Source organism: Pantherophis guttatus, chromosome 3 (genome assembly GCF_059756535.1).
Source record: "Pantherophis guttatus breed Tessera chromosome 3, ASM5975653v1, whole genome shotgun sequence".
NCBI classification, from domain to species: Eukaryota; Metazoa; Chordata; class Lepidosauria; order Squamata; family Colubridae; genus Pantherophis; species Pantherophis guttatus.
This window is the reverse complement of record NC_142065.1, coordinates 163,298,451-163,311,553: the sequence shown is the minus strand read 5'-3', so window position 1 is coordinate 163,311,553 and position 13,103 is coordinate 163,298,451. Positions and strand designations below refer to the sequence as shown.

At 33.1% G+C, this 13,103-nt stretch overlaps 1 protein-coding gene and 1 long non-coding RNA gene across 14 annotated transcripts in view; one reads left to right on the top strand and one right to left on the bottom strand.

Moving 5' to 3' along the window:
- Positions 1-13,103, bottom strand: part of LOC117672649 (uncharacterized) — an 85,846-nt gene that overhangs the window by 64,429 nt on the left and 8,314 nt on the right. Inside the window, exon 2 of the long non-coding RNA XR_009620190.2 lies at positions 8,539-8,645. This is a non-coding gene — a long non-coding RNA (uncharacterized LOC117672649). The remainder of the gene's footprint in view (positions 1-8,538; positions 8,646-13,103) is intronic.
- Positions 1-13,103, top strand: part of ANKRD12 (ankyrin repeat domain 12) — a 91,886-nt gene that overhangs the window by 73,782 nt on the left and 5,001 nt on the right. For all 13 annotated transcript variants that reach the window (XM_087891329.1, XM_060682039.2, XM_087891326.1 and 10 more), the window contains 5 exons: positions 272-414; positions 1,927-2,074; positions 3,083-7,647; positions 9,403-9,501; positions 9,776-9,919. In XM_087891329.1, coding sequence (XP_087747455.1) covers positions 272-414; positions 1,927-2,074; positions 3,083-7,647; positions 9,403-9,501; positions 9,776-9,919 — 5,099 coding nt within the window. The remainder of the gene's footprint in view (positions 1-271; positions 415-1,926; positions 2,075-3,082; positions 7,648-9,402; positions 9,502-9,775; positions 9,920-13,103) is intronic.

The window sequence follows — 13,103 nt, the reverse complement described above, 5'->3', positions numbered from 1 at the left end:
GGTATAAGTAGTTTGGGAGTATGTGGCATTAGTACAACCCCAAAAGTTGAGTAACAAAGAATAACATATTTTGATTTTAATAAATGCAATGAAATAAGTACAGGTCTGACAAACTGTATTATGTGAAATGTATGAAACAAAAGAATACTCTGGCTTTAAAATTACTTAAAGTTTACTTATAAAAAATATATTTGTACTATCTGCATTTGGAAAGAAAAATTTGGAAAGGCGAAACATTAAAACTAAAATTATGTTTTGTCTTTTGTTATAGGTTGGACACCACTTCATGAAGCCTGTAATGCTGGTTATTATGATGTTGCTAAGGTCTTGATAGCAGCAGGGGCAGATGTAAATACTCAAGGCTTAGATGATGATACACCACTCCATGATTCTGCAAGCAGTGGACATAGGAAGGTAGGTATCATTCATGGAAAAATTAAATACATAATATGTGTTTATTTTTAATAATCAAAGCTTACTAAACAGAATATAACAAAGGAATCCTATATTATCAATTAGGCCCTTGGATATGAAAAATTTGTTACCAACATCACTGGCAAACACAATGGTGATTATTTTACTGTGCATTTCAAGATATCTATTCAGATAGAGATTCAAATCATATACAATCACAACCATAATATATATGGCAATAAAGAAGAATTACACAATATAGTTCAACTATTTTATCTGTGAAAATATACAGTAATAGTGCCATTGGGGAAAGAAGCCTGCAATGGAAACACAGAATCTTCATAGGTCTTTTCAGTCATCCAGGTCATGGGTGTCCCAAAGATGCTTTTTTAAAAAAAGAAATAAGACTTTAAGACATTTTAGTTCTCATCCAAGAAGCTTCTTCAATTCTGAAGAACCAAAGAAATTTCTTGAATGAGAACTGAAATGTCTTCAATAAAAATCAGAAAGTCCAATTACCTTTTTAAAAAAGCACCTTTGGAACCCCTGTGATCTCCATAGACAATCTTCCTAGGTCAATGTTTCAAGAACCTTTATAAGGGAAAAGCTCTTTAATAATAGTTGTAAAGGCAAAGAGCAAGATACAGACAGTTCAGTATGCAATGTCTGGTATCTCAGTTTATAGGGAAGCAGGGAATTGTCCTGACTAAAGGGAAATTTATTAAGGGTCAAATTAGTGTTGACTCTTAGCAACCGCATAGATTCTATCCAGGAGAATCTGTCCCCGACCTGGTCCTCCAATAATATACCCATTGCCATTGTATGTAAGTCCATCCATTTCGCTGCTTGTTCTTCTTTTTTGTCCACCTATCCCAGTACTATAGACTTCTCCAGGGAGTTAGGTTTTCATATAATATAACAAAATATAATAATCTGAGCCTGTCATTTGTGTTTCAAGTAAGAATTCAGGGTTGATTTGATCAGTTATTTCCCCTCTCCCCCCCAATAACTGTCTATGGTATTTTCCAACACTGAAGTTCAAAAGCATTAATACTTCTTCTATCATGTTTTGATAAAATATCTGTCTTGATGACATATTTCAAGTTATGTCAAAGCCTTTTTATGTGTCATTTTTTGATATAATATTTGCTTTGATAATAGTGTAGTTAAAGTTCTGCCAAGTCCTATTTTTATTTAGCTGGCAGAAATTGATTATAAGGTTATTATGTAAAAATCCTTTAACATTGTAGGCTAATATTCAGTTTTTTTAAAAAAAAATTAATCTAATACAACTTCAAAAACTGCTTTAGAGTAATCACAGATGACACGTTCCATATAAGAAGTATGAAGATTTCAACGGTTTTGATTATATCTATCATTCTATTATTTATTGATATCATCAGTATAATATGGGGTTTAAGAGTGTTAAAAATACAGGTTAGTTTTCACTTTATTTCCTGATGAAACTTTTTTAAAATGGGGCTTTTAGTTGCAATGAACTTAATATTTCAGATTGTGAAGCTGCTCCTCCGACATGGTGGTAATCCATTCCAAGCCAATAAACATGGAGAAAGACCTGTAGATGTAGCAGAAACAGAAGAACTGGAACTATTACTGAAAAGAGAAGTTCCTATTTCTGATGATGAAGATGGCTGTTCAGGTCAGAAAAAATGATGTTAACTGTGTATATACTATGTTTGAATTGTGTAATATTTCAAAATACTAGCACAAGTAGGGATTTACAAATGGGTTCTCTGTTGCTAAATGCTGACATCAAAGGATTTGCAAATTTTAAGTTAACCCAGGGAATTTGACTTAATAAATTGAAAATGGTATATATGTAAAATGTATTAATAAACATTGTAAATATGAACTTGGAAATATTTTGTTAATCCATTAAATTAAATAAAATTTACATTTTTTTCCAATTGCTGTGTTTAGAGATAGGAATGGATAAAATAGGTTTGCTTGATTATTTCAAGTGTCTTCAAAAAGTATCCTTCTTGACAGATAGAGAAGTCAGAAGACATATTTTAATTTTGTAAAATATATAATTATTTCAAAGAAGGAGGTCCTTACACCTGTAAGTCCTAGTTTTTGTTATTGAAGCAGAAATTGGGATATTATAGTAAGACAATTATAGCGCAATAAAAAAACTTTTTGGGCCTCCTGTTGTTCCAGCTATTTCTGATGTTTCTGTTTATATTTTTAGTGTATATATAGAATTATCATTGATATTGTTATTGTATATACCTGTCATTTAAACTTGTGGCATGAAAAAGCATAAAACACAAGACATCTATGGTAAGGGGGGGGGATGAACATAACTACAATAAATACAATAAATAATGCATGATAAGAAAACAATAACATAACTAGATTATAGTTCATAGTAAGTAAAATGAATTGAAAGTCTTAAATAACACATATAATTGTTTTTTTTTTGAATTTTCAATTTACACCTATCAAATTACTATTATTCTATGTTAAATATAACAGTGTTTTATTACACAATTTATTTTTCTTAAAGTAGCATATTTCATATTTACTTCTATCTAATTTATAGTACAATAATTTGAGCTAATGAAAATGCATGACAAATATATAAGATTTCTTGTCATTAATAGTAAAGGAATGAACACAGCAGCATCCTGTTTTTCTATTCTAGATCTTGATGAAGCACCATCTGTAAATCCTTCCAGCATAGAAGGCAATATGGATTCTGAGACAGAGAAAGAATCTCTAGCTAATGACAACAAACATGTTTCTAATAAAACATCTCTTCCATCAGCTCTTGATGAATATGAATTCAAAGATGATGATGATGAAGAAGTTAAGAAAATTATAGATGAAAGACATATTCCACGGAAAGATCTGAGAAAAGAAGATATGTCTGAAACAGAACAAAGTAACTTATTTCTTACACAGGAAAAACTATCATTTCCAAAACCTTTTAAAAATAAAAAACAGAAACCTTCCAGAGTCCTGTATTCAAGTTCTGAAAGTTCAGATGAAGACATTCTTCAAGACAAAAAAATAATATCTCCTTCATGTACTGTTACAGAAATTTCAAATTCTGATGCAAAGACTAAAAAAGAATATGTTTATAATGAATATAAACAAAAAGGAAAAGTTAAAAGAAAAGTAAAAAATCAAAGCAAAAATAAAGAAAATCAGCAATTAAAACAGGAAAAAGATCATTCCAGATTGACAAACCTGGGTGTTTCTCTGTTAGAATCATTAGACAAAAGCAAAGAAGATGATAATTTCCGAAAAACATTTAGCCCGAAAGAGGATTCTTCTTTATCCTTACTCCATATTACTCCTAGTAGATCCCCTAAACATCCATGTGGCATTAATGAAAAACAGTCTTCAACATTTAAACAAGAAAATGTTAAAATTTGTTTATCTCCAGAAGAATCAGAGGTAACTTCACAATCTGAATTAATTCGATATGACCATAATGCAGATACTGATTTTCTTTTAGAAAATTCTAGTAATAAGTCTTACAAGAACAGAGACAAAAGTAAGCATCAGAAAGAAATTATTTTAGAATTTAGTGAGAAATCCAGTCCTAAACAGTCCAAAGATGAAGATAACAGTCCAATCTTTGAAAATTCTGACACTATGATGAAGAAGACTGACAAGGAGGGGAAAATGCTTAAAAAGCATAAATTGAAGCATAAAGAAAAGGATAGGGATAAGCATAAAAAGGAACAGGATGGAGAGAAAGAAAGATATAAGCATAAGGAGAATTCCAAGGATGTCCAGAGGAATGTTGAGTTTGATAGAGAATTTTGGAAAGAAAATTTTTTCAAAAGTGATGAGGCAGAAGATATGTCAACTGTAGACCATGACCCACAAATGTCAGAGAAGAAATCTAAATTGGAAAAGATATTAATTAAAGAAGACAAATATGTGAAAGAGAGAAGCTTTCAAAAAGATAAACATTTTAGAGAAGAAAAAGAAAGAGAAAAAACTAAAAAAGAAAATGACAAGGAAGAGAAAACAAAAGAACATAACGTATTTCTTGATAAAGAAGCAGATTTTTTCTCTTTAGGTGTTAGGGATATGTTGTCAAATATAACTGTAATAGAGAAGGAGGACATTGATAAACAAGAAAAAAAGGATCACAGAGAAAAAAATGAAAAGCGAAACTCTTCTATTGAAAAAATAGATAGAAAAAATACAGATAAAGAAAAAAAAGTAAAATGTGAACACAAAGCAGAAAAGGATAAATCAGATTCTCTTGAAAATAATGAAAAAATAAAAGAAAAAGAAAAGGTGTACATTCAACAGGTAGAAAAAACAAATAAAGAACATGATAAGTTAAAAAGCTTCAATACTATTAAAAAGCTTGATGACAAAGAAAAAATCAAAGATAGATTTGAAAAGAAGCATGATAAAGAAAAAAATGATAGATACTTTTCCGAATCTAAAGAAAAAACCAGCAATGATAAGAAATGCAAAAGTTCTGAAAAGGATAGTGAATATTCTAAAATGGAAAAGAGTAGAAACAAAGAAAAAGAAATGGAAAAAAAAGAGAAACCGAAAGAACGTGATAGTTCAGTAATTACAAACATGAAGCAAACAGCAGAAGAGAAAAAATGCAGTAGTGAAAAAACTTTATTCTTAAAAGAGAAGCCAAAGGATGAATTGCTGAAAACTCCTGATGGAAGAGAGAAGGATAAAAAAGATAAAGATATTGATAGATACAAAGAGCGTGACAAATATAAAGATAAAATGCAACAAAATAATGTATCTAAATTGAAATCTGAAACTGAAAAGCTTAAATCTAAACCATTACCAGTGTCTAAAGACACTCGACCTAAAGAAAAGAGATTATTAAATGACGACTTGATGCAGACAAGCTTTGAAAGAATGCTTAGTCTTAAAGATCTGGAAATTGAACAGTGGCATAGAAAACACAAAGAAAAAATAAAACAGAAGGAAAAAGAAAGATTAAAGAATCGATCCTGTACTGAACTTAATAAAATAAAAGATAAGGATAAAATAAAATATTCACTTACTGAATCAAAGAACAAAGAACTGATTCGTTCAAAGAGCTCAGAGTTATCAGATGCTTCTGGGAAAGATAAGCAGCTAAAAGATGCTACCAGCAGTAGATCAGTGTCAGTTGATATAAAAAATTCTAGTGGAAAACCATCCCTAGCATTGGACAGTAGCTTAAGTAGGTCTCCTAGATCAGAAAGTGAAAAAACTGGACTAACCTCCAGATCAATATCTATGATTTCAATTGCTAGCTCAGAGGACTCTTGTCATACTACAGTAACTCCTCCAAGACCTGTTGTTGAGTATGATTCAGATTTTATGCTTGAAGGATCTGATTCTCAAATGTCTTTTTCACATTCACCATTTTTGCCTAGTGCCAAATCACCTGCAAACTATGAGAATGATAATTTGTCAGAATTGCCAGAGCGCAATAAAGCACCTACTTTAAACAGACTTCCTCCAGCTTATATTAGATCAGCATCAGTCGAAGATGTAAAATTTGTTATAAATGATTGCAGACCAGTTGTAGAAGTACGAAGATGCAGTATGCCGTCTGTTTATGAAAATACAAAACAGTCCCGAGTACCAGAAGAAATTAATCACAGTACTTTGCTCTCAGTTCAAAGTTATAATTCTTTTCCTAAACATGAATGTTGCAATTTGCTTGAAAAGGATTCCCAGAATGGACTGACCAGCTTGTATTCCAGTTCTGCTTTATCCCCAAGTAGACCTGTTCATAAACCTAATGCATTAGATGCAGTTGGTAAAAACACTGCCCCTTCAAGCTCATCAGGAGAAAGTCATACATATTTAGAACATAATACGACTCCATCAAGTAAAACATGGGATGTGCCTTTGGATAGATTTATTTCATTAAATAGTGAGTGTTCCTGTTCAAATTATTCAGGCTGTGAGCTTGATGCAACAAATATCTCAGCCATAAATAATTTTGAAAATAAAACTATGAAAGAGCAGAAAAGTTCTGAATCTTTTTATCATCATGCTGAAAATATATCAAATCCTACATCCCAGGAAATGGCAGAATTTTTGTCTGTTCAGTCATGTTGCCCTTCTCAGATTCAGCCAAGCACAGATACAATTTATATGTCAAAGCATGTAGGTTTGTCAGATACAAACAGCCAAGAGCTTCTGATTAAGAACCCACAAAGTTCCATTCAACCTAGCAATTCAATCTTAGACATAGATGCTGCCAGCAAAAAAAAGATAGAAAAAAGTGTCTTGTCAAACAACAAAAAGGCAGATATGCTTATCACAGTTTATCCTGAAAATATTACTAAAGATATTTCACAAAATTTTGAAAAGGATTTTGTTGCAAATGATCCTCGCTTACACTCCAGTGCAAATCCATCTGCAGTAAGTAAGCTCATTTATAAAACGTCACAAGCTGAAGAACTTGATAATAGTGTAATTGACATTCAGTTCCAAAGTGAAAAAACCCATTCCATTGACATCTGTTCATCCCATATGGCTGGTAATAAAAATGACCTAGATCTTCAAGATCTAAATGGTAGAACGCTGAAAGGAATTACAAATGAGTACAATAGAAATTTTTTTAATATGGACAGTGCAGAAAACAATTCAGTGGAAGAAAGGCAACAGTACCTACCACCTAATTTGGAAAGCCATTCACAGTTAACTGGACATGAAGTACATAAATTTAGTCCAATTATTAAATTAGAATTGGAAGAAGCCGTAGAAGATCCCAAAGCACAACACTATGAAATTCCTCAAAGAATTACAAGGAATAGAGCAAATATCCTTGCTAATCAAAGTAAGCAGAATCTTTCTGGTTGCTCCCAGATCTCAGAAAGAGATTTTGATTCATCGGCCTCTTTGAAAGGACGGATAAGATTAACTGAGGAAGATGATGCTCAGCCACATCATCCACGTAAAAGAAAGCTGTCACGTGTTCCTCAGCCTGTTCAAATAAATGCATCTTTAATGCAAGCTAAAGAAAAAACTCATCAGTCTCTGGCAGCTGTTGTAGACTCTCTAAAACTAGAAGAGATTCAGCCATACAGTTCAGAGAGAGCAAATCCATATTTTGAATATTTGCATATAAGAAAGAAAATAGAAGAGAAACGTAAATTACTATGTAGCGTTATTCCTCAAGCACCCCAGTATTATGATGAATATGTAACCTTCAATGGATCATACCTCCTAGATGGCAATCCCCTGAGCAAGATATGCATTCCAACAGTAAGTAACTAGGAATTTGAGTTACTATAGAATTAATTGTTGGCTCTTAGTGATTGCTTTCAAAACTTCACTTCATTGTAAGTTAACAATATTGGTGTTATCTTGCTGATAAAGCTCAGTCAGAATATGCAGACATAATCATGTTTTACTCATATATTCGCTCCTCCAACAAATCTAAAATGCATATTTTGCAAATAAAGAATTTTAAAAAGATATCTTGAGTGCATCATGAAAAATTGCACATGGTACAACCAACTGATTTATATACCATAAATTAGATGTCTTGGCCCCTCATCAGGCAGGTGATACAGGAGAAACCATATATTTGGCGAATGTCAGAGTCTAGATAGAGAGGAACAGACTTTGAATCTTTTCAAAACTGCTTGACTTTGGACCTTTGGCTAAATTATTCCAGGGTAATACTTGGTTTTGAATACGGTTGCATTCCTCTGCTCAGAGGTGCTCTGCAACTTGGAGATCAACCTGGGCTGATGGTTCCTGCTCAAGTACATTCCTCCATTTTTTTAATTACATAAATTCCTATACATAGTGAGAATAGCTCATCAGCATTTATACAAAGAAATGGATGCAAATTGGTTTAGTTATCATGTATTAAATGTGGTAGTTTGGTAAAAAATCATCTTATTTATCCTATATCAATTCATAGATATACAACTTCCCCCCATAAATATCTATGAAGACAGCCTGATAAAAAGAAATAGGAGAAAACAAGAAGCAGGAGGTGCAAATAATAGCAAACTTCACTGCTGAATGCGTTTGCAAATTAACTAAAGATTAGCAATTTCTTGAGAGTGTTTAATCAAAGAAATTTTGACACTTTTTATAATGTATATCTAAATAAGGGTTTGCTCTCTTTCCTTGTTCAGTTACCTTTTCCCCTTCTCTCTCATCTCCAGTTGGTTTTCTTCCTCCCCTTTCTCTTTTCTTTCCTTCCTTGTTCTCTTCAGCCTTTATTTTGTCTTTTTGGTTGTTTCTTGCTATTTTTCAGAAAAAAAAATAGGGAATACATGAGTACACGTGTGTTTATATATATAGATGTGGGATTTGTTTTATAAAAGATTTATCTTACTTTACAAGCAATTTTAATTAGTTATTTATTGCATTTAATAGTTCTTTGTTATACTACTTGTATTTTTATATATGTATGTCATCCTTGACCTGGCCCTGATTTTTTTGGTGTGACTGCTGATTATGTCTGTGTACATACAAGTGTGTGTGTACACACATTCATTAGGGAAGGAAAATTTCCAGGATTGGTTTCAGCTACAGCAGATAACTTTAGGCTGACAAAGTGTAGAAAACTGGACATTGCATAGGCTTTTTGTCTGGATTTACATTTTTTTCCTATTTATATTTTTCTGGCAAGAGCATTTTAAATGCATGGTAATATTTTTCTGGTGTGTATTGTTGATGACGCTCTTGGGAGCCTAATGAGTTGGTGATGCAAGATTGCAGATATTTAGAATAATCTTGTATGAACAATCAATTTTACTAGAACCAAGCCTTACATCAAGCCCAACCTTAGGTCCCAGTGTATTTTAAAATTACTGTATTTTAAAAAGTTCAAGAGAATATACAGCAAGTGTTTCATTTTTTTATACTCAGTTTTGCTCCAATTTTAGCCACCATTCAAATACTGTAATTTTTACCTCCCATCACATGTATCTTTTACATATTCAGAATATATATCTTTTGCATATACAGATTTATATCAAAGTGATATTTCTTTCACAGATCACACCACCACCATCACTATCTGATCCACTTAAGGAACTCTTTAGACAGCAAGAAGTTGTAAGGATGAAACTTCGTTTACAACACAGTATTGAAAGGGTAAGAATGAAGTAAAGTCTACTGACTGATCACCACTTTTAAGAGGTTTTCATTTTTTAAATGAAAATGAGAAGAAATTATATTAAGTTGGTTGATTCAGAACTAAATATTTCAATTTTTTTCAAGAGAATTTTAAAATACAATGCATTGTATATTTTTAACAGGATTCCTTCATAAGTAAGAAAGATTAGTTTTTCAGAGTGATAAGATGTATCTTTGAGATAATAAAATATTATATGATTTAGCTAAATTATATGTCTTTTAATTTAATTAGGAAAAACTTATTGTTTCCAATGAGCAAGAAGTACTACGAGTCCATTATCGAGCAGCAAGAACTTTAGCAAATCAGACTTTGCCTTTTAGTGCATGTACGGTACTGCTGGATGCTGAAGTATATAATGTGCCTCTTGATACACAGGTAAAAAAGTTGTTTGAAGAAATACGGTAAAAGGAAAATTATTGACTCATTGTGAATATAAGTTTATATCCATTCAGTTAATTGAAAATAGTAGTTGTGTGCCTTTGTGTTCTTCCATGAGGTTTGTTTGTCTTGGGATCATCTGTTGATAACTAGTATTGTGTTTGGATGGATAAGCAACGCCTATGAAACAAAAGATTTGTGATTTGGGGGTCCTGCTAGAACAGCAGGCGGAGGCCATAGTTAAAAAGGCAGTTTTGCCAGCATAAGCTGGTATGCAAATTGCAATCACACCTGCTGTAGGACACAATTATAGTATGTGTGTATATGCATATGTATGTGTTTGTTTGTTTGTTTATTTATAACATTTCTAAAGCTGTCCATCTCAAGCCTACTGCTGGGTGGCTCACAACCTCAAAATAAAGCACTATCTATCTACAGTAAAATAAATACATTAAAACAAAAATGACTGGCACTATAGCTAAATTTTCTCATTCAGCCCACAACAGGTTCATCCCATCAACCTTGCTGTATTCTAGCACTTGGGAAGAAAGCAAGTGTTTTTTTAAAGGTTAAAAGGATGGGTGCCTGCTGAACCTTGGAGAAGGGTGTGTTCCATAGGCATTAAGCTTTCACAGAAAAGGCACACTTCCTAGGTCCATAAAATGGCAACATTTAAAGGGAAGGGACTAGGAGCCTGCCCACCCTATCTGATCTAGTAGGACAGGCAGATGTTCTTAGTGAGAAACAGTCCCACAAATAAATTAATCTTGTGCTATTTGGACTTTAAAGGTAATAACCAGCATTTTGAATTGCACCTAGAAGGAAACTGGAAGCCAGTGTGCACCTCGCACAACAGGATTGTAATGTGGATGAACCCAGAAGCATAGAGTGTTATGGAAGCCACCACATTCTGCAGTAGTTGTAACTTCCATATATTCTTCAAGGGAAATCCTACATAAAGTGCATTACAGTAATTCAAGCAGAAGTGACCAAGGCATGAATGACCAAGAGCAAAGCCTCCCAGATGTTGTGGAGGTAAAGCAAGTTCCGTGTAGGAGGACCCCCAAATTGCATACCAGCTCAATCCAGGGAAGTGCTTCCCTTCCAGAGTCAAAGAAAATGTAACACCTGGACCCGAGAGATCAAAAACGTAAAGCCACTCCATTTTACCAGGGTTGGATCAAGGCTAGTTTCTTCCCATCCAGACCCTTACAGCTCCAGGCACTTAGCCAGTACCATACCAGCATCATCTGCCTTTCAAGGCGAAATGTATAGCTATACTGAGGATACTGCATCCCATGCTCAGTGGTTAGGGTTAGGGTTAAGATCTTGAGCCCTGGGGTGCCTCAGTTGCAGAGACCGGGGCTCAATCTCTCCACCTCCCAACAACACTAACTGGAACCAGCTATGGAGGAAGGAAAGAGAACCACTGCAAAACTGTGCCACCCACTCCTAACACCAAAAACTGTTGCCATCATCACCACTCAATTGGACTACTGTAGCTCACTTTACATGAGCCACCCTTTAATAATTATTTTGAAACTGGCTTGGAATATGTAGCTTGCATATTTGCATTCCTAACACTGGAAGTTTATAACATCATTGTAGCAGAGCTACAATTCTGAGTAGAATTGAAAATGCTGGTGTTGACCTACCAGTATAAAGCCCTTCATATTTGGCACTTGGGCATCTAGAGAACTACTGTTCCCAACATTTGCCTGATGTATCAGATCATTTTGGGAACAGCTACTAATGTCCCACACTTCCAGTAGGTAAAGAAAACCGAAGGTAGATTGTGCTGCTTCTCTCTGGCAATGTCATTACCACGGAAAACTGAATTACCCTAAACAGCTTTTTTCACAACAAAACAGCTTTTTTATTATCATTATGTTTTCATTATCATTTACCTTGTTACTTTTGATTGTTGTCTTATAAGCAAGTGAAAATCAGACAATTTTGAAACCTTTAAATGACATACAAACATATGTCTGAGGGAGTATTCTAAGAGATGTTTGGAAAAGAGGTCCAGGAGAAGGCCTTTTTAGTGGTCTCCCCATTTTTTAAAATAGTTTTGCCTCACAAGGGCAGGTTGTACCCTTCTCTCAACTTTTTGAAAGACAGTAAAGATCTAGTCCTGTTCCTCAGAATTTCTGAAGTGTAGCGTACTATTTGTGTGTGTGGGGGGGGCTGCTATTGTGTTGATCCTCAGTTTTGGGAAGGGACTGCATTACAAAACGTTGTAATGGACAATGTTTTTATAGTTAATTTTGTCATCCATTATGTAAAATTAATGAAATACAGTGATACACAATAATATAGTTCTTCAAAATCATGCATATGTTTTATAACACTGTTCATGGTTCTTCAGTTTTATTCAAGGAAGACAAAAAGATGCTTTTAATGCAATACATAGTTAAGGAATTTATTAGTATGAAATATAATCAGTAATGGCTTCAACACTATAACTTAAGGGATGGGTTAAAATTCATGAAAAATATACATTAATTGTTAGTTTTTTAAAAAATAAAAGGAATATGTGTCTGACTAGTGGATTTTTATAAATGAGAAGTTGGAGTTGCTTTTGTGACACCTTAAATTTCATTGAAACATTGTAGGTTGGGTAGACTTTGTTTGATCAACCATACCTCTCCTTAAGTTCTTGTATATATTCCCTAAAGATTTTCTCCATTTTATATTTATCTTATAAATGATGACCAGATATTTAGAATGTTACCAAATTTTACCATGATCGCTGTTGATTTTCTAAGCAAATGGTTATAAATATTGCTATAAAATGGTGAGCATTGCAATTATGTTAAAATGTTTCATGTTATAAATTTCCAAATATATAAAATTCTTTCTATTTATATTAATTCATTCATTCCACAAAGAAGGCATTGTGATACTAATGTAAAATTTATTTACATTTGCATATGACTTGAAGCCAAGTGGCTGTAGGCAGTAGAAAAAAATATAGATGTTTTATGAACTGTCAGAAGAGTATTAATAGAGCTTACAATGCAGCTGTATTGCTGAATTAAAACTATATTATTAAAGACATAGCATATGAAGAAGACACACTGTAGAGGGCTATAAAAAGATACAGGTTGAGTAACAATTAGGTGCTTCATAACAGGTGCAGATTTACAACCATTGCAGCATCACATTTGCAAACTTCACA